General features: G+C 44.7%; 2 protein-coding genes across 14 annotated transcripts in view; one reads left to right on the top strand and one right to left on the bottom strand.

Moving 5' to 3' along the window:
- Window positions 1–990: 990 nt before the first annotated feature.
- Window positions 991–20428, bottom strand: LOC308534138 (protein C1orf43 homolog). Of its 4 annotated transcripts, XM_081112483.1 has the most exons (10): window positions 20140–20428; window positions 19649–19750; window positions 10799–10916; window positions 10539–10592; window positions 9779–9945; window positions 9641–9699; window positions 7534–7627; window positions 6207–6247; window positions 3506–3635; window positions 991–1431 (listed from the first exon to the last, which is right to left on the bottom strand). In XM_081112483.1, exons 1-10 carry the CDS (start codon window positions 20203–20205, stop codon window positions 1330–1332), a joined length of 933 nt encoding a protein of 310 aa, XP_080968609.1. In that variant the 5' UTR covers window positions 20206–20428; the 3' UTR covers window positions 991–1329. The 4 variants fall into 4 exon arrangements, with proteins under 4 accessions (XP_080968609.1, XP_080968610.1, XP_080968612.1 ...); XM_081112484.1 differs by lacking the exon at window positions 19649–19750 and having other exon boundaries at window positions 20140–20305; XM_081112486.1 differs by lacking the exons at window positions 991–1431; window positions 3506–3635; window positions 6207–6247; window positions 19649–19750 and having other exon boundaries at window positions 7029–7627; window positions 20140–20305.
- Window positions 20429–20631: 203 nt separating this feature from the next.
- The window catches only part of UBAP2L (ubiquitin associated protein 2 like), a 46205-nt gene continuing 46009 nt past the window's right edge, over window positions 20632–20827 (top strand). For 4 of the 10 annotated variants that reach the window (XM_081112649.1, XM_081112650.1, XM_081112656.1 and 1 more), the window contains exon 1: window positions 20698–20752. The gene's annotated coding sequence lies outside the window, so the exon portion shown is untranslated. Of the gene's footprint in view, window positions 20818–20827 lie in introns of all 10 variants that reach the window. The other 6 variants (XM_081112652.1, XM_081112658.1, XM_081112653.1 and 3 more) reach the window with 5 other exon arrangements.

Below are 20827 nucleotides of genomic sequence, written 5' to 3' on the forward strand. Positions count from 1 at the left end.
CAATAACTGGCTCACTCAAAACCTAAAACCCAATGGACACAAGACACTGTGGGGTAGGGGAGGCCGGGGGAAGGTCAAGGGGGAAAAAAAGGAGTCATATGAACTAATATTTTAAGCAATAAAACAAAATTAAAAAACAAACAAACAAAAAAACCCCTAAAACCCAGACCTCTTGATTCTCAAGCACCACAGTGGCTGTGGATTAATAGCTACATTCAGAGTTACTTGTCCAAGTGTACAGAAAAATATTAGTGGAGCCTGACCAGTTTTGCTCAGTGGTTAGAACTTCAGCCCAAGCACCCAAGGGTCTCGGGTTGAATTCCAGTCAAGGGCAGGTACCTGGTTGCAGTTTCGATCTCTGCCCCAGTGGGGCAGGCGTTCGGGAGGCTGCCTTCTGCACGCTTGCCTGCAGCCCGGGCATGTGCCCCGAATGGGAATCAAACAAGTAACCTTTTGGTGCACGGGATGATGCTCAACTAACTGAGCCCAATTGAGCCACCCTGGCCAGGGTTTTTTTGTTAATCTTCACCTGAGGATATATTTCCATTGATTTTTAGGGAGAGTGGGAGAGGGAAAGACAGAAACATCAATGTAAGAGAGACATATTGATTGGTTGCCTCCTGTATGAGCTCTGACCAGGGCCTGGGCCGGGGAAAAGCCTGCAACCGAGGTACATGCCCTTGTCTGGAACTGAATCCTGGACCCTTTGGTCCATAGGCCGAGCTCTATCCACTGAGCCAAACCAGCTAGGGCTGCCCAGGGTTTTAATTGATTTTTTTAGAGACGGGAAGGAAGGGTGGGAAGGGGGGGTGGGGGAGAGAGAGAGAAACAGATGTGAGAGAGAAACATCAATTTGTTGCCTCTAGCCACAGGCCCCAAGTGGAGATCAAATCTGCAAGCTGGGTATGCTCCCTGACCAGGAATTGAACCCAGCATCTTCGGATGTATGGGATGATGCTGCGACCAACTGAGCCACGCCGGCCAGGAACTAAGTTTGAAGCTTTAAGAACTAACTTATTTATTAAACCAAATCGGGATTCTCTCACATTGTCTATCCATCTTCCCTCACCACCTTACATCAACATTACACCTCTCATTCTGACCACAAGGTGTCACTCTTGGTGTTTTGGTTTTTTCTTTCAGTTTTTCATAGATGGTTTCCTAAATAGCACCAGGCGGTTGAGTGGCGAGAGTAGAAGCACCACCTTAAGTTGTGGACAGATAACTAGATCCAGGTGTGTTTTGGGAAGGAAGTTCAAGGTGGCAGGAGCTCGAGAAGATTAGGTTAGTGGGCATGATGAAAATGGAAGGACGGTGTTTCGGATGTCATCAGAATCTTTCCACATAGAAAGCTTTGCCCATCTGATTTAGTTCCTGCTGGTACTGCTGATGCTCCTTTTCAAACAGCTGGTGCAGGGCGGCTTGACGGACCTGGTGGGAAGGGCACAATAAAATATTGTCAACACAAGAAACATTCAAACCTGTAGAGAATTTTTTTTAAATATATTTTTATTGATTTCAGAGAGGAAGGGCGAGGGAATATCAATGATGAGAGAGAATGACTGGCTGCCTCCTACATGCCCCGCATTGGGGGTCAAGTCTACACCCAGGCATATGCCCTGACTGGGAATCGAACTGTGACCTTCTGGTTCATAGGTCGAAGCTCAACCACTGAGCACACTGGCTGGGCTGTAGAAAATTTTTTTTGAGTTTATTTGAGCCAAACTGTTGACAATTGCCAGAAAGCAAAATCTCAATGGACTGAGAAAATGCTCCAGAGAATGCCAGTTTGGCATCTTATTTTACACATTACAATCAAAAGAGAAGACGTAAGTGGGTTATATGAAATTCATTGGTGATAGATTAGGAGGCAGGAGAAAGCAAAGTGGGGGTGAGGGAACCTTTGGGATTGGATAAAAAATTAAGTCAACAATGAACTCAATAATAATGAGGAGATTTGTGGTCTCCACTTTGGTTCAGTAGCTGTACTTTGAGGGATCCGGAAAAAGTAAATTATTTTGGCTTGGCTGATGTGGCTCAGTGGTTGAGCATTGTCCTATGAACCAAGAGGTCATGGTTCGATTCCTGCTCAGGGCACATGCCTGGGTTGAGGACTTGATCCTCAGTAGGGAGCCTGCAGGAGGCAGGCGATGAGTGATTCACTCATCATTAATGTTTCTATTTCTCCCTTTCCAAAAAAAAAAAATTTAAAGTGAATTATGACATTCTAAAGGTATGTTATCATAGATACAAAAAGACAATTGACAGACTTAACTAAGGTGAAAATTGATCTTTTTCAGGGAAGATTCTATTCTAGGACATGATCACCCACCATAAACTTTTTAGTTAAAAAGTTTTATTTTTTTATTTATTTATTTTTTTAAATATATTTTATTGAGTTTTTACAGAGAGGAAAGGAGAGAGATAGTTAGAAACATCGATGAGAGAGAAACATCGACCAGCTGCCTCCTGCACACTCCCCACTGGGGATGTGCCCGCAACCCAGGTACATGCCCTTGACCGGAATCGAACCTGGGACCTTTCAGTCCGCAGGCCGACGCTCTATCCACTGAGCCAAACCGGTTTCGGCTATTTTGTTTTTTTAATCCTTACCGGAGATCATACTTTGACAGAGGAAGCGAGAGAGAGAAACATCTATTAGTTGCCTTCCATATGTGCCCCCACCAGGGATCGAACCCACAACCCAGGTATGTGTCCTGACCAGTAATTGAACCAGCAACCTTTCAGTACACAGGACAACACTCAATTAACTGAGCCACTCAAGCAGGCTCATTAAAAAGTTTTAATTTCAGGCCATTCTTTGCGGTTATTTTAAGTCTCTGAGTTTGTGAGGCTACCGTATGCAGGCCTTCCCTGAACTTGCCAGTTTTAGTAAGTGGCCCCTTTCCATCCACAGTATGATGTTGCCCTCTGTTTACCCCCCTTTCTCATTCTCTCCCAGGTTGCTTTCCCATTGTTCTGTCATGTCCTCTGGGGTCTGGACTTAGCTGTGACATAAAGCGAGGCAGGAACATAGAGGCTACACCATTGAAGGAGAAGCTTATCCAATTTTTTTTCTCCAGGGTGAAGCCCCATGTTGAGCAAATATTTGCTGAGAACATATAATGAACCAGGAACTCTGCTAGGCACCTGGGATACAAAGATGGTAACATGACAACAATTGGGGACCCCAGGGAGAGAGATTTTGAGAGGCAGGTGCGGGGCACTAAAGCAGTTTTGAGTCTCACCAAGATGAGAGGAGCAAGGGCTAGACTGAACTTTGAAACTTTGTAATGTTCCATCTGCAGCTGAATGCAAAGAATCGCTCAGTAAAAAGGTGCTTAAGGCATTTAAGAGTTAGTTATTGCTCTGGTGCCATAGTGAAAACCTCAGAGGAAAGTATGGCAGGGTGAGTAAGAGCAGAGATGAAGAGCTTGGGAATCTCAGTGCGCATAGCACAGAGCAGTAGTGGATGAGGCTTAAGGTCATCCTTGCTAGAACTCACCATCAATAGTTGCTTGTTGGCCAGTGCCAACTCCTGTACCATGGCATCCTGAATCCTCAGAGTAATATAAGGGTTTCTCCTCTGGCTCAATGTCATCTGCCACAAACAGAGAGTGTGTGCATTTCGCCACCTGCCCCAGGTATAGAGGTAGGGTTAGAATGGGTTACAGTTAGGAATGGAGACAAAAACCCCATCAGTGTGTCTGCTTCTTTTTTTTTTTTCTTCTCAGAGAGGAAGGGAGAGGGAGAGAGAGATAGAAACATCAATGATGAGAAAGAATCATTGATCGGCTGCCTCCTGCATGCCCCCTCCTGGGGATCGAGCCCGCAGCCTGGGCATGTGCCCTTGACTGGAATCGAACTCAGGATCCTTCAGTCTGCAGGCGGATGCTCTATCCACTGAACCAAACCGGCTAGAACAGTGTGGTTGCTTCTTCACCAAAATCTTTGTGATAGTGTCAGAAGACTGCCAACTCCTTGAAAGGGTACCTAGAACAGACTTAGAACCTTGTATAAAGTACATTTTGTCATTTAATCATCATAGCAAGCATGTACCATAGATATTTTTATATACAGACAAGGAAACTGAAATTTCAGGTGTGTTGCCCAACGTCACTTACTACCAGACCTGCATATCAAATCCAATCTAGGGATGAACTCCTTCCCTCATACCGGTGATTCTCAGTCCTGACTAGACACATTTTTGGAAGATTAATGTTTTTTTAATACATAAAAGGAATACACATATGCATCATATATGCCTACATAAATACATACATATATATGTATCCTCTGTTCAGATAACCCCCGAGATTTTTTAAAAAATATTTTTGATTTCAGAGAGGAAGGGAGAGGGAGAGATAGAAACATCAATGATGAGAATCATTGATTGGCTGCCTCTTGCACGCCTCTTACAGGGGATCGAGCCTGCAACCCAGGCATGTGCCCTTGACTGGAATCGAACCTGGAACCCTTCAGTTCGTAGACCAACACTCTGTCCACTGAGCCAAACCAACTAGGACCCCAGAGATTTTTTTTTAAATCAAGTAATTTTTACAGATTACTAGAAAATTAAATTCATACAGAAATATAGTGTGAAAGCTTCATTCTTCTGCTCCAGTACAAAGCTATCAGTTTCTTGTGTATCTTTCCAGAAAATGTTTATATCAGATACCAGCAAATACATCTTTTAATTTTTTCATAAAAGCATATTTATATAGGCAGCATGACTTAACAATTTGGACTTTTCATATCAGCACACAGTTTTGCTTCATTCTGTTTAAAAGCTGCCTAGCATTTTTGTATCAGAATATACCTAGCTGGGTGGTTTCTACTTTTTCACTTTTATTAACGATTGATTTTAGAGAGGAAGGGGGAGGGAGGGAGGGAGGAGAGAGAGAGAGGGAGAAAGAGGAAGAGAGGGAGGTGGAGACAGAGAGAGAGAAAGAGAGAGAGAGAGAGAGAGAGAGAGAGAGAGAGAGAGAGAGAGAGAGAGAGAACATCAATTGGTTGCCCCCTGCAGGGATCAAACCTACAATGTGGTATATGCCCTGACCGGAAGTCAAACCTGCCTCCTTTTGGTGCACAGGATGATGCTCCCACTGAGCCACACTGTCCAGGACTGCGTACCTGTGCTTTTTAAAACGTTCCTCCAGGTAAAGGATATATACAGCCTAGGCTTCTGAATCTTCGCACCCATTCAACAAATACTGCATACCTACCACATGACTAGTACAACGCCAGGCAACAAATACTTGCATTCTCTTTAAAATATAAAACAAAAACCTAGCTGGTGTGGCTCAGCAGTGAGTGTGGACCCAGGAACCACGAGGTTGCTGGTTCAATTCTTGGTCTGGGTACATGCCTGGGTTGTGGGCTCGATCTCCAGTGGGGGTGTGTGCAGGAGGCAGCCGATCAATGATGTTACTCTCTCATCCATGTTTCTACCTCTGTCCCTCTCCCTTCCTCTCTCTCTAAAAATCAATTAAAAACATTTAAAAAGTAAATAAAAATAAGACAACAAAAACTCTGATTTTCCTTTAGAGAATGGTAAGGGACACTGGCTGGTGCTGCTCAGTTGATTGGAGCATTGTCCCATACACCAAAGGTTGTGGGTTCGAATTCCAGTCAGGGGACACATTTAAGTTGCAGGTTTGATCTCCAGTCTGGGCAACTTTGGAAAGGCAACTGATTGATGTTTCTCTCTCACATTAACATTGCCCTCTCCCTTCCCTTCTCTTTAAAAAATCAATAAGCATGGCCTCTAGTGAGGATTAAAAAACAATCACCGTTGTCTATACAGCTTAACATAGTGGGCACTAGGAGGCTATCTCTGGCCCCCTTCACACCGGTTTTCCTTTTTTTAAAAATATGTTTTATTGATTTTACAGAGAGGAAGGAAGAGGGACAGAGTTAGAAACATCAAACATCAATGAGAGAGAAACATCGATCAGCTGCCTCCCGCACCCTCCCTGCTGGGCATCGAGCCTGCAACCAAACTACATGCCCTTGACCAGAATCGAACCTGGGACCCTTTAGTCTGCAGGCCAATGCTCTATCCACTGAGCCAAACCAGTTAGGGCCTGTTTTTCTTCTTGATGAGCCCCTAGAAAGATGATCCAGAGCTGAGAGATGGCTCAGGGAGTACAAGAGGGTAAAAGGTTAAGCTGAAGAGTAAGGGAAGAAATAGAAGCAGAGATTACCTGTTAATCATCTTCTTAAGTATCAGGTACCTTTGAAAACTCTGCAAGAAAAGGGAGTTCTGTTGATCTGCTTTCTATCTCCAGTTCCTCACCCCTAGTGCCCTGCTCTAGTGGGAGACTCACAGATCTTTCTCTTTTGAGAGGGGCTAATTTTCTAGGGGAGGTGGGAAGAAAGGTCTATGCCTTTCAGAATGGATCAAAGAGCATAGGTAGGAGTTATGACACACATAAATACTATGAGCCAGGCATAGTATGTGCCAGATACAGTCTCCCACTTCTGTTACTATCCTTGTTACAAGGGCCTCTCAGAAGGGCCACTCCTGGTAAACTTATCTGGAAAATCCCCTCCACCCCAGCTTCTCCTTCAAACTCTGCATACGCTTTCTGTTTTTGCCAGGTTTTCCGTAGACATGTTTATAGACTTTGTCTGATGTGGTCTGGGCAGACTGAGCAGGTTCTTTCTGTTTGGTTCAGTAACCAAGGTTTCAGTAGTCATAGCAACATTTTTGACTCCAACAATGACCCTACAGGTAGGAGTTGATTGGTCACCTGGGCTGATGCCCGAGACACCTGAAAGAATCCTGGTTCTTGTGTTCTATTAGTGACACAGGCAATTTTATGAGCAAGGACCAGAGTCCCAATTTTAAGATTTCTTCTGTTGGGATCCCAAGGAATATCTGTATGGTCCCAGATCCAGGGTCCAGTCCTATCAATTCTCTGAAGGCAAATCCTCATGCTGTATCCTGAGGCAGGTGCAGAGAACATATCATATGCCTGTTTTACTAAAAGGCAACTGTAAATGAATGAATCATATACTTTATTGTTTAATTCTTCATTTTATTAATTTATAAAGTCAGACCAGTGCATTGGTCTGACCATTCTTCCCCTGTCACCCCAACTCTCTCACCCTTGGGATTATAGTCTAGAAAGGGGCAGATGAACTATGATCAAAACCAAGTGAGGATTTTTAAGGAAGCTCTGACAGAAACATTAAGGAAAACATCTTAATTCAACTCCAGAAAAAAAGTGCTACCAAGGGAAAATAAAGTCTTAACTGGTGTTTTGAAACTGGCCATAAGGAAGGCTTGGAGAATGATTCTCTAGGCATGAGGTCTAAGAGCTGTGGACACGACCGGGAGCTTCAGCTGACCCCGATGACCTGAGGGGCACCCAGCAAGCACCGTGCAGTCTCTCTGGCTCCATCCACAGCAAGTCCTTGAGCGCCTCACAGAGTGCTCTCTAGTGTGTTATAGTTGTCCTTAAAGCTCTTCAATTCAAGGAAGTGCTTGGCACGTTTGCTCTTCTGGCTGGAGGGGAGGTACGTCACCTGGATGGTTGTTGGGGAGACTTCAGGAGACTGGGTTAGGTCTTTGGCTGCTGACTGATGCTGTCGCTGGGAGTTCCCACTCCGTGCTTTGACCCTGAAGAACAGAGGGCGGGTCACAGACAGAATGAGGACTAATGAAAGAACAGAATTCGAGGCTCATCCATCCCATAAGTGCAGCTGTAGCACAAATGGTCTCTATCCTATTTTATAAACTAATTACTAAAATCCTACCTGGCAGCTTAGAAATAGCAGAGTAACCAATTTTCCCACTGAGTCCCTGCCTCTGGCCCAACCTTTTCATCTCACTACTCTTAAAGAAAACTTTTAATTCTGGTGAGTCGCCTAATGTGTATATGCTGCTAATATTTTCCCAGTCCAGAGAGAAGCCCTTGAGAATGGAATATCAAATAATAAGAATAAAAGTAACTACTGAGTACTGATCACCTTAGGACATTAAACTTGGTGCTTTCCTCACATCTAATTTACTAATATCTCAATATTCTTACATTGTGGGATCATTTCATTTTTCAGGTTAGGAAACTGAGGGTCCATTAAGTAACTTGCTTGAGGTCACAAAGCTATTAAGTGACAGAAAGCTGGGATTCAAACCTAAGTTAGTCAGGTCCCAGAGCCTATACTATTTTTCACTACATCCATTGAACCTTTCTAGAAGCTAGAAATCAAAGAGACTGAATTAAAAATTTTTTATAGTAAAATAAACATAAAAGTTGCTATTTTTTGTATTTAAATCTTAACTATTTTTTATAGAACCTTATTGATTTTTTAGAGGAAGGAAGGGAGAGAGGGAGAAATATTGACTTGAGAAACATGAATTGTTTGCCTCCTGTACCTGCCCCAACTGGGACTGAACATACAACCTAGGTATGTGCCTCTGGCCAGGAACTGAACCTGTGACCTTCCCGTGGACAGGACAACAATCCAAACAAATAAGCCACTCTAGCCAGGGCCCATCTTAACTATTTTTAAATGTTTACAGTTCAGTAGTGTTAGGTACATTTACATTATTGTGTGACTAATATCCAGAATTTTTTTCATCTTGCAGAACAAACCCTCTACCTATTAACTCTCTATTCCTCCTTTCCTCCAGCCTGTGGCAACCACCATTCTACTGTCTATCTCTATGAATTTAACTGCTCTAAGCATCTCAAGTAACGGAGTCATAAAATATTTGTCTTTAAAAAAAAAAAAAAGTTTTGAACAGGCCTTCTGCCTGACTTCTAGACCAAATGCCCTTTCCCATCCTTTCCACATGCTCATTTTCATTACCATTGCTAGTAGTTTTTACTAGGAACAAGGTGGTTTATTCTTAGGAACAGAGAAAAGACAGGACAGACATAACCCTTATCGTTTGAGAAAGATGCATACTCAACACATCAGAAAACATGTATTCTTTCTTTTCATGCTGTTAACTTTTTATTCTAGATTGGCTTATCCTTTTTACCCTTTCATTTTAACACTAGAGGCCCAATGCACAAAATTCGTGCAAGGGGCAGGCCCTCGCAGCCCCGGCTTCATCCGGAATGTTGTCCAGGACGGTTGTTCTGCTGTTGGGCTGTCCGGTCCAATTAGCTTATTATGCTTTTATTATTATAGATTTGCATAAGCAACATAATGAAACTATGTTAGTACATATTTATAACATTCCCAGAAAGTCATGATTCCTCTCCTATAACACACATACTCATCAGGGGACTCTACAGTGATGTCCTATGTTTCAAAGGTTACTAATGCTTCAAGTAGTACTAAAAATGGGTGGCATTTAAATCTTATTTTATCAGACCAAGGCACTGAAGGAGGACCCTGGGAGAGAAGGCATCTCTGTGTGCTGAAAAACTCTACTCTTTTTTCCACCAATTAAAAAAGAGATGTACAAAAGCAGGAGAAGGTTCGCTGATTAGCTTGTTGAGGCGCATCTGCTTTCCAATGTGAGCGAGAGGCAGTTCCAATTGTCGGGGACCTGACACACTTACGTTATCATGGATTCTGTTCACATTGCTTTATGGAGGCCATCTCACTATGGAAGCAGTCCAGCACTACTATACATTCTCTAACCAGTCCCCTTTGACATGTTCCCCTCTAAACTCACACTGTGGCCAGCTCACTCAGGGCCTCCTGATAGCGCAGGTACTCTCTCTGGCCAAAGACCTGAGGAAAAAGGAAGGGAGAGTGAGGATCTCTTAGTGTGGGGATCCCTTTAGTTCCCTTTAGTGGCAACCCAGCTTACCCCAGTCCCATAGCGGGCTGTTTCATAGCCATCCAGCAGGGTATCAATGAGGGCCTTGCGCACACCCTTGAAAGGAGTACTAGTGTTTCGAAGATCTAGCAGGTAGGAGCGAAAATTCTTGCCCATTAAGGAACGGGGATGCCGGCCTTCAGCATGAAATGGGATTTCTGAGGAGATAAATAAATAATAGCACAATGCCACCCCTTCTTCCTTTTGTTACTCTTTCTAGTTAATTTCCCAAACTTAGAAATGGGAAAGTTCTAAAGAATTAAGAAGACCAGAGGTATAGAGCTGTGTCTGAGTTGTCATTTGGTGGTGGCAACACAACTGTAACTATACCAATGATACACAATCGTGTTACCCTCCTATTTACCCACCTGGTTTTAAGACATAAACTATGTTTTAGTAGAGACAGAGTATATATGATAATGGTTACAGAATAAAAGAAGTAAAGAATAATCTATCTGGGGCTTAGCAAAAGAGCTTGTCTTTTGCAGAAAACAAGCAAATTGCCACCACCCAGCTCATGAAACTTAAGGTCTAAAGAACAAAACAAATTCAGACTCTTTGGAGAAGAAATAACTTGTCTACATCATTTTCTCATGCAAAAGAGTCACCCAATACTCACAAAACTAGGAAAATTCCTATGAACCAGAGAGAGTGCAGTAAGGACAAATTCTAACATACATAAAGTGGGTTCCTCCCCCTCTTCCCTAAATGAGCTTTCAGGATCCCGAACGGCCCGTCAAGTCGCCCTTACCAGAGGCACGGATAGCATCCAGAGCTTTCATCCTGTATAAGTAGTTGTAGCAACCTGTTGAGAGAGTGGTCTCAGATATAACCCTCAAAAAAGTCTCTAAACGCCAAGCTAAAACCCTGCCCTCCACATGTCATATACCCAGTAACACAGGACCCACAGCTGCTGGTTTTGCCAGCAGCTATGTTACAACTCTGAGAGCAAAGGAATTCTGAACTTGCAGGACTCCTCCCTGAAGTATTTTCCAAGAGAACGCCACACACTCTGATTTCCCTGGGTGTCCAGCTGCAGCAGTCTTGCATCATCATCCGCAAGGAGCTGAGGTTCATACTTGATATCCTGAACCCTGGATAGTCGAATATCAATCTCCTCTTTTAAGTCCTGTTCAGAGAAAAGAATACACAATCACTTACCCTGCACTCTGCTTTCCATTAATCTGGACATGGAGCAGAGCAAATGAGCAACTAAGATGACAGAAGCAGAGAAAATGCTCATTTGGCTAATGAAATTGCAAGATAAGACTCAAAAATGTAGTAACGGCCTCTCTTTGCCCCAGTGTAGCTCAGTTGGTTGGAATGTCGTCCCATACACTGAAAGGTTGAGGGTTCAATTCCAGTCAGGGCACATACCTAGGTTGTGGATTTGATCCCTGGTTGGGGCATGTACAGGCGACAACTACTCGGTCTCTCTCTCCTCCTTCCCCTCTCTCTAAAAATAACATGTTCTCTGGTGAGGAATTCAAAAAAAGAAAAGAAAAAAAAGAATGATCTCTCCTTATCAGTCCAAACTGTGTGCGGGCTGCTTGGTCTGTGGCAGCAGCAGGCAATGTCTCTGGTACCATGAGCTGCTTCAGCCCTGAGAAGCACCATGCCCTTCACCCTGAGTACCGCATCTCCCTCAAAATTCAGAAAGCCCAGCTGGCGTGGTTCAGTGGTTGAGCGATGACCTATGAACCAGGAGGTTGTGGTTCCATTTCCAGTCAGGGCACATGCCTGGGTTGTAGGCTCGATCCCCAATGTGGGGCGTGCAGGAGGCAGCCAATCAATGATTCTCTCTCATCACTGATATTTCTATCTCTCCCTCTCTCTTCCTTTCTGAAATCAATAAAATGTATATTAAAAAAAAGAGAGAAAAATTAAAAAGGACAGCCGTGGCTGGTGTGGGTCAGTTGGTTGGGCGCCGTTCCATGCAATGGACAATTTGACAGTTCGATTTCTGGTCAGGGGACATGCCTGGGTAGGGGGCATGGCATGTAGGAGGCAGATGACTGATGCTTCACATTGATGTTTCTCTCTCACCCTCTCCCTCTAAAAGTAAAAACCTAAAAATAAAAAAGGACAATACACATCTCCATTTCATGATATCCCAATTTTACAGATAAGGATGCGTTCCATATGGTAGTTGAAGTACCACACTGGTCTTACTACAAAGGACCATTCAAAACCAATTAAACGAGGTGAAAAGAGGAAAATTTCATTTTGTTGCAAATTTGTTCCCTTATAAAGGATATATGTAGCACTATGGTGCCATCCCTCACACTTAGGAAGACCCAGGACACAAAGATGAATATCCAGGACTTAAAAGAGGACCCAATTGATATCTGTGAAACTGGAAGCAAGGTATGTGCAAGAGGTGAAATAAATAAAAGTACTCATGACCACTGGAGAGTGTTGGTGACAAAGAAAATCCATGGGAAGGAATCAGCTGCATGAGCCTGATCCTGCCAAAGCCACTGTGGATGCTTTCCTACCAGCACATACCTTGCTTCCAGTTTCACAGATATCAATTGGGTCCTCTTTTAAGTCCTGGATATTCATCTTTATGTCCTGGGTCTTCCTAAGTGTGAGGGATGGCACCATAGTGCCTGTACAATACCAGCATATCACAAGTGGTTCCATCACCAGAAAACAAGGAAATTTCTCTGGAATACAAGGTCATATTGCTGCATCCTATTCATCTGGAAGTACCAGATACAAAAGTAGAGGGCTTGTTGTTGTTGTTGTTGTTGATCATCACTGGAGGGTATTTTTTCCACTGATTTTAGAGAGTGGAGAGAGGAGAGAGAAATACTGATGGGAGACAGCCACATCAATTGGCTGCCTCCCGCCCAAGTCCCATCCTAGGCGGGGAACCTGCAATCCAGGTACTTGCTGATGACCAGAATCGAACCTGTGACCCTTCGCTTCCTGGGCTGACACTCTAACCATTATAGAACACTGACCAGGGCGGAAAAAGTATTTTGAATCTGTAATTTGTCTTTCAAAATTTTAAATAACCTTTATTGAGGGTGAATTTACATGCAACAAAATGCAACCATTTGTGTAGATGGATGAGTTTTGACAAATGAATATACCCAATCACCATTCCAATCAAGATACAGAACATGCCCTGGCTGGTGTGGCTCAGTTGGTTAGCATTGTCCTGGGTGCCACAGAGGATTATGGATTTGGTTCCTGGTCAGGGCATGTACCCAGATTGCTGGTTCAATCCTCTGTTGTGGCAGGTACTGCAGGCAAGCCAACCAATCAATATTTCTCTCCCTCTACCTTCCTCTCTCTCTCATCAATGAAAAGCATATCCTTGGATGAGGGTTAAAAAAAAAAAAAAGATACAGAACATTTCCATCACCCCAGAATGTTCTTTTTTTTTTATATATATATTTTATTGATTTTTTACAGAGAGGAAGGGAGAGAGATAGTTAGAAACATCAATGAGAGAGAAACATCGATCAGCTGCCTCCTGCACACCTCCTACTGGGGATGTGCCCGCAACCCAGGTACATGCCCTTGACCGGAATCGAACCTGGGACCCTTCAGTCCGCAAGCCGACGCTCTATCCACTGAGCCAAACCGGTTTCGGCCCCAGAATGTTCTTGATAATCATTTGCAGTCAACCTTTCCCATTGGGCAACACTGATGTGCTTTCTATCAATACAGTTCTGCCTGTCCTAGAATTTCATATAAATGGAATAGAATTACCCCTGGCCAGTTTGGCTCAGTGGATACAGTGTCAGCCTGCGGACTGAAGGGTCCTGGGTTCGACTCTGGTCAAGGGCACATGCCCGGGTTGTGGGCTTGATCCCCAGTAGGGGGTGTGCAGGAGGGAGCTGATCAATGATTTTCTTTCATCATTGATGGTTCTATCTTTCGTTCCCTCAAGTCTCTGAAATCAATAAAAAAATAAAAGAAATAAATGGAGTGGAATCATATGGTATGTTTTTGTGAATGGCTTTTTTCACTCAGAATGTTTTCAAGATTCATTCACGTTTGTGACTTACATTCACAAATACTTTGGAGCTTCATTAGTGTTCATGTATTTACCTCAGTTTATTTTCACTTCCTATAGTATTCCAGAATATAACTATATTAGAGGTCTGGTGCACGTAATTCGTGCACTGGGGGGTGGGGGTGGGGGCGAGGGAGGGTCTCTGAGCTTGGCCTGTGCCCTCTTGCAGTCTGGGAGCCCTCGAATGATGTCCAACTGATGGCTTAGATCGGCAGTCGGACATCCTTAACGCTGTCGCAGAGGCGGGAGAGGCTTCCACCACCACTGCTACTATGCTCAACAGCTGTGAGCCCAGCTTCTGGCTGAGAGGCGCTCCCCTAGTGGTCAGTGCACATCATAGCGACTGGTTGTTCTGCCATTCACTCGATTTGCATATTAGCCATTTATTATATAGAATATTACTAGAGGTCCAGTGCCCGATTGAAATCGTGGGAGGAGGCACCCCGCGGGGGGCTGGGACCCACCACTGCCCTGTGTAGCCCCTGCCACCGCATTGTTTTGGCTGGGGTGGAGGTGTGCTCTGAGCCGTGTGGTGGCAGCTCGGAACATGCCCCTGGCAGTATGTTGTGTCTGCTGGGGTGGGGGCAGGTGCTCCTGTGTGTTGTGTTTCCCCTCCAGCCCGGCCCCAGCCCCAGCCTCTCCGTGTGTTGTGTTTCCACTCTGGTCTGCCCCCAGCCACCGCCCCCTGGCCACTGGGGTGGGGGCGGCACACAGTCCTCTCTTGCCCATCTGTGTGCGCAACTCCTCCTGAGTGGTCGTGATGCAGCCTCCTCTGGAGCGGTCATGATGCTTGGCTAATTAGCATATTCCCTGTTTATAGATATTAGTGGCCTGGTGCACAGATTCGTACACATTGAAAGTAAATTAATTAGAAGAAATATTTTAATATCGCTATTTGCCCTTTCTCTGTAATAGAAGTGTCAACCAAATTCACAATCGACAATGACAGATCAAAATACATGTGTGTGATTGGCGCCAGCAAGAGCTTTATATGTATCATGCATGCATGAGTCAACTTAGCCTTTTATAGATATAGAATAAACTTGCTTAATTAGACCTGCTTTCTGATTTAGCTAAACCTTTTCCAGCTCAGTGAAGCACCCCAACTTCTCTTTCAGGTAATTGTCAGCAACACAGCAGTAAACATCAACATGAAGCAGATTATTATTGTAGATCACGCAGGGAGAACAAAGGATAAAATATTTAACTGCAGCAGTGTTTGACTATATTCTGCGCAGTGAGGAAACCTTAAGTCATTTTCAAGGTCCATTTCTTACTTCTTTTCAGTCAGGTCAAGTTTCTAAACTTTCTCTAAATCTCCGTTATCCGGCTAATGAAAAGAAAATAGGATTCTACCGAGTCTCCTATCTACCTACTCCAGGACTTCTGTGAAAATCAAAGGAGATGAGACATGGGAAAATCCTTCACAGACATTTGGTGAAGCCGTAAAATGTTTGCACCTGGCTGTAAAGCGAGTCGTGTTCCTGGGCTGAAGAAACTCCAAGGAGTCTAGTCACTAGAGAGAGGAAGCTGGTCATTGCTACGTGACATCATTACCCAGCACCCACAGTGAACGTTTCTGGGCTGGGCTGTGGGCCATACTTTGTGCCACGGGGTCTTGACAGTGTTGACTGCGATTTGGTGGGCTGTTGCTCAGGGGTGGTGGTGGGGCCTGTGTTCCACTTGGGGGAAGCCAAGTGTTGCTTTGTCGGCACCAGGTCCACGGTGCCGTTTCTTTGTAAATGGCCAGTGCGCATCACGGCAGCTCCTGCACTGAGCATCTGCCGCCCCGGTCAGTGCGTGTCATAGCAACCGGTGGGATAAACACTTAGCGTATTAGCCTTTTATATATAGAGAGCGCCATTCTCAGTAGACATTTAGATTAATGATCGCCCCCGCCCAGCTGGATGGTTCAGTGGTTGAGTGCAGACCTATGAACCAGAAGTCATGGTTCAATTCCCAGTTGAGGCACTCTGGTTGCAGGCTCCTTCCCCAGTGGGGGTTGTGCAGGAGGCAGCCGATCAGTGATTCTCTCTCATCGTTGATGTTTCTATCGCTCTCCCTCATCCCTTCCTCTCTGAAATCAATAAAATTTTTATTTATTTTATTTATGGAAGTTTGTTTTGTTTTTTGTGTTTTTTAAAAAAACATATTTTATTGATTTTTTACAGAGAGGAAGGGAGAGGGATAGAAAGTTAGACACATTGATGAGAGAGAAGCATCGATCAACTGCCTCTTGCACGCCCCGCACTGGGGATGTGCCTGCAACCAAGGTACATGCCCTTGACCAGAATCGAACCTGGGACCCTTCAGTCCGCAGGCCAAACCGCAGGCCAAACCTATCCACTGAGCCAAACCGGTCAGGGCAGTTTGTTTTGTTTTAATTCCAGCCACTGAAATATGAAAATATATATTTTTTAATTTTTCTTTTTTTGTTAATCCTCACTTGAGAATATATTTTCCATTGATTTTTAAAAATATATATTTTTACTGATTTCAGAGAGGAAGGGAAAGGGAGAGATAGGAATATCAATGATGAGAGAGATTCATTGATTGGCTGCCTCCTGCACACCCCCTACTGGGGATTGAGCCCGAAACCGGGCATGTGCCCTTGATTAGAATCGAACCTGGGATCCTTCAGTCTGCAGGCTGATGCTCTATCCACTGAGCCAAATTTGCTAGGGCTCCGTTGATTTTGAGAGAGTGGGAGGGAGGGAGGGAGGAAAGGGGGGAGAGGGAAAGAGAAAGACTGAGAGAAACATTAATGTGACAGAGACACACTGATCAGTTGCCTCTTGAATTCTCCCCAATGGGGACCAGGGATGGAATCTACAACCCAGCTACATGCCTTTGAGTGAGCATGAAACCTGCACCCTTCGGTGAGCGGGCTGACACTTTAACCACCATACCACACCCGCCAAGGCAATTTCTTTTTAAAACACAGTAAAATCTGGATATAATGGACTAATTTGGGCAAGGGGATGTCCATTAAAGCCGAAAGTTATATAATAAAAATAGGTTTTCTGAATGTATATGTTAAAAATGGACAAATTACTTTTCCCATTTTTACTTATGTAGATACGTTTAATTAAAATTATGTATGAGAAGCTTAACTTCAGAGAAAAGTTTTCTACATATTACAGTAATTTTAAATTTATACTGATCTAATAAATTTGCACCTTTAGCAGTTATGGAGAGTAAACAAATACACATGGCTGGGGTGTGGCTTAGCACACTAGTTAAAACTACTGCAGAAAGTCGTTACTCGACAACAGAACCAATTACCATGAACAATGTGGTGTGACCGCGTGCTAATCATTTGCCGAACATTGTTAAGAGCGGTGACTCTTAGATTTAAATATATAGACTATAGTTGTAGATATGTAATATTTATGTTGATAAAATCACTACAGTGTTTTTTTCAACGTATGGCCTGTTTGCTAAAATTTGTTAAAAATAACTAAATTAAGAACACAAAGTAACCTGTTAATTATAAACAAATCTTGGTTAAAAGCATTTTAAAATTAACAGGGTGTTAATTTTCACACATGACACATGGACTGGAAATTCTGTCCATTAAATCTGAAGTCCCTTAAATCGACGGCTTACTGTATAACAAACAATGCTGCTATAAATAATCTTGTACATATCTTCTGGTACACATGAGCAAAATTAATTTCTCTATGGTAGGAGTAAAATTGCTGAGCTGTGGATTAGGAACCTGTACAATCTCACTAGATAATGCCCAATTATTTTCCACAGTGGTTTAACTAATTTTTACTTCCACCAACAATGGGTGAAAATTTAGATATTTAAAAGCAAAAGGAACCTTGCTCTCATCTAGTCCATGGGGCTTCTAGATAGTCCAAGTTTTGATTGGCTCACGATATACTGGAAGCCAACCCTAATCCTTATGTGAGCAGGCATTTGGGGACCTACGGGAATGTTAAAGGAGTTCTGCTGACATTTCAGGCCATGGCATCTTTCTTGAGGTTTTCCATGGAATATATAATCAAAGAATAAGGAGGGGAGGGTTAATAGCACTGATTAATGAAAGAACTTTGGTCTAGGATCGAGAGTTGTGTACTAGCTCTAGCTCTCCCACTAACCTGCTTTTCACTTAAAATGAGTTGAGTACCTAACATGTGTCGATCCTGACTTTACAGTGGTGAACAAAGCTGGTATGGGGCCTGCATTCTTGAAACTTAAAGTTTAATGGAAGAGAGAGGCATTAAACAAATAGAAAACTAAGCATAAAAGAAAATTAGTGGTAAAATGCTATCTAGGAAAAAATCAGGGGACTATGAGGAAACAAAGAGGAGGACCTATTTTAAATAGGTACTAAGCACTCCTCTTTGGAGGAAATAATATTTAAATTAAGATCTAAAGAACAAATGAGCTAGTCAAGGGAAGACCAACAGGTCATCACAGGAACAGCGCATGGAAAAGTGGAAAATTCAACCACTGTAGCTGGGTTCCAGCGATGAAGGGAGAACCACACAAGAAGAGGTTGGTAAGGGCAACAGGTGTCTTTTACCCTAAGTCAGCCATTCTCAACCTGTGGGTCGACAACCTGTGGGTCACGACCCCTTTGGGGGTCGAACGACCCTTTCACAGGAGTTGTCTAAGACCATCGGAAAACACATATAATTACATAGTTTTTGTGATTAATCACTATGCTTTAATTATGTTCAATCTGTAACAATGAAAATACATCCTGCATATCAGATATTTACATGACGATTCATAACAGTAGCAACATTACAGTTATGAAGTAGCAACGAAAATAATTTTATGGTTGGGGGTCACCACAACATGAGGAACTGTATTAAAGGGTCGCGGCAGGAGGAAGGTTGAGAACCAATGCTCTAAGTGGAAGGCAGAAACACACAGCAGGGTGGGGATGGAGGTGGGTTATCAAGAGCTCTGATGTAGATAGGTAGGTGTGACATGCCTATAAGACATCTAAGTGTTAGGCAGGCAGTTGGATACGTTAAGTATGGAACTCAGGAAAGAGGTCTGGGATAGAGATTAAATTTCATCGGTAGATAAATAACTAGGCCAAGGAATGGAAGGCAATCCCCTAAGAAGTGGTTATTTACTTTCTAAAATGTCTTTGGCTAAACTGTTTCATTTTCTTAGGTTTCACTTTCTAACTGTGAGCGTTGGAACTGGATGACTAAGGGAGCCCTTATAAATCTAAAGTTCTGCAAGAGGCAACTTTTATTGTGCTGGGGCTAATTTTAACCACCCTAACCCCATCCTAAAACAAAAAAAAACAACAACACACCAAACAAACAGAAAACACTGGGTAGTTTAATTTGTCCTGGGAGGTATCTTAACACAAAAGTTGAGAATTTTACCCCAAGCCCTTCATTCTGCAGATGCAGAAACTGAAGTTCCTGGGGGAAGCTGCATGCCACAGGGTGAGCAGGTAAGCCAGCCCCCAAACTGACAGCTATTGCTCAGTCTACCAAGGTAACGTGGGCAACTGGACAAGAAAATGAGGGACTTAAAAGTCGTTCCCGCCCTCGCCGGTTTGGCTCAGTGGATAGAGCGTGGGCCTGGGGACTGAAGAGTCCCGGGTTCGATTCCGGTCAAGGGCATGTACCTTGGTTGCGGGCACATGCCCAGTAGGGGGAGTGCAGGAGGCAGCTGATCGATGCTTCTCTCTCATAGATGTTTCTCATTCTCTATCCCTCTCTTTTCCTCTCCGTAAAAAAATCAATAAAATATATTTAATAATTAAAGAAAAAAGTCGTTCCCAAAAGGAAATCTCATTCCGGGGCCGAACGGATCTGGGAAGCCACGCCCACCTGCTGACCTACCTTGGGGGCATTGTGTCCCACAGGGACGTGAGGTCCCCTTCGGGATTTCATTGCAAAGCGCATGATTTGCCTCTTCACAAAAATGAACAGCAGCACAAACACCTGTCCAAAAGATATGAGAGAAGTAAAGAATCTTAAGACAGTGAAAAGAATAAAAGGCATGCCCTTCATTCAGGCTCTCCGGGAGGCTTTGCGGGGGGGCGGGGGGGTGTAACCCGGGACAGCAAGGCCATCAGAGCAGGGGTGGGTAAAAGGAAGCCGGCAGGCGGAGGCGTGGGGTGCTCTCTGTTTCAGGGTTCAGAGGGAGGGCTCTTGGCCAGGGGCGGGGCAGCACGAGTCGGTGACTTACGCCCCCAGGTACTCCCGGGATAGGGGTCAAAACCCAGAGAAAGTGCAGGTGAGTGGGTGCAGAATGCGGACAAGGAACTGCTCACCGGGAAGGGCTCTACTGGGTCACACGCAACAGCAGGAATAGGGTCGGGAAATCTCACCAGGCTCCCGTAGGCCATCACCAGCACGACATTCACCCCCGACAGCCAGTTGCTGCTGGACGCCATGGCCTCCCCACCCCGCGCAGAACTGCTCCGGTTTACCCCGCTGCCCTGCCTCGTCAGCCCGGGCTCCTCCGAGGCAACGGCGCCTGGGTTCTCTGAAACCCCCCGGCCATTTCCTTACGCGGAAAGACCAAGGATGACCCGGCCAGAAAACATGGCGGACGGGGGAGGCGGGGAAAGAGGAACGACACCTTCCCGCTTCCCCCAACACGTGACTCAGGCGCGCAAAGGCAGCCGGGAGCGATAGAAGCGGAGACGCGGAACTACGCCAGTAAGAGGAAGGGAAGGCCACCTGTGCATCACGTGGAGGGGGCGTGGCCTCCGTGGAGGAGGCGGGGGAGCGGTGTCTCGTGGCGTGGCGACACGCGCACGCCGGCGTGCGCGCCCCTTTTGCGTCACGTGCTGGGGGACGCAGGAAGGCAAGTGGGAGGGGCAAGGCGCGAGAGCGAGCGCGAGAGGGAAAAGGAGGGATGGGGGCGGGGAGGAGGGAACCTTATATCACGTGACAGGGGCGGCGCGGCCCGGGGGTGTCAGTGTGGAGGAGACTGAGGTAAAGTTGGGAGCGCAGCGGCGTTGGCGGCGGCGGCGGCGGCAGCGGCAGCGCGGCGGGGCCGGGTATTGTCCG

The sequence above is a fragment of the Myotis nattereri genome, assembly GCF_964212035.1.
Source record: "Myotis nattereri genome assembly, chromosome: 18".
NCBI lineage: Eukaryota > Metazoa > Chordata > Mammalia > Chiroptera > Vespertilionidae > Myotis > Myotis nattereri.

What these genes read in the sequence shown, in the direction of transcription:
- LOC308534138 (XM_081112483.1), bottom strand. Translation starts at nt 20,205, where the DNA reads ATGGCGTCCAGCAGCAACTGGCTGTCGGGGGTGAATGTCGTGCTGGTG. An exon ending in GGACACCCAGGGAAATCAGA is followed by an intron (nt 10,593 to 10,798) that starts GTGTGTGGCGTT and finishes CTCTCTCAACAG; the next exon opens with GTTGCTACAACTACTTATAC. An exon ending in CAGCCCGCTATGGGACTGGG is followed by an intron (nt 9,700 to 9,778) that starts GTAAGCTGGGTT and finishes CTTTTTCCTCAG; the next exon opens with GTCTTTGGCCAGAGAGAGTA.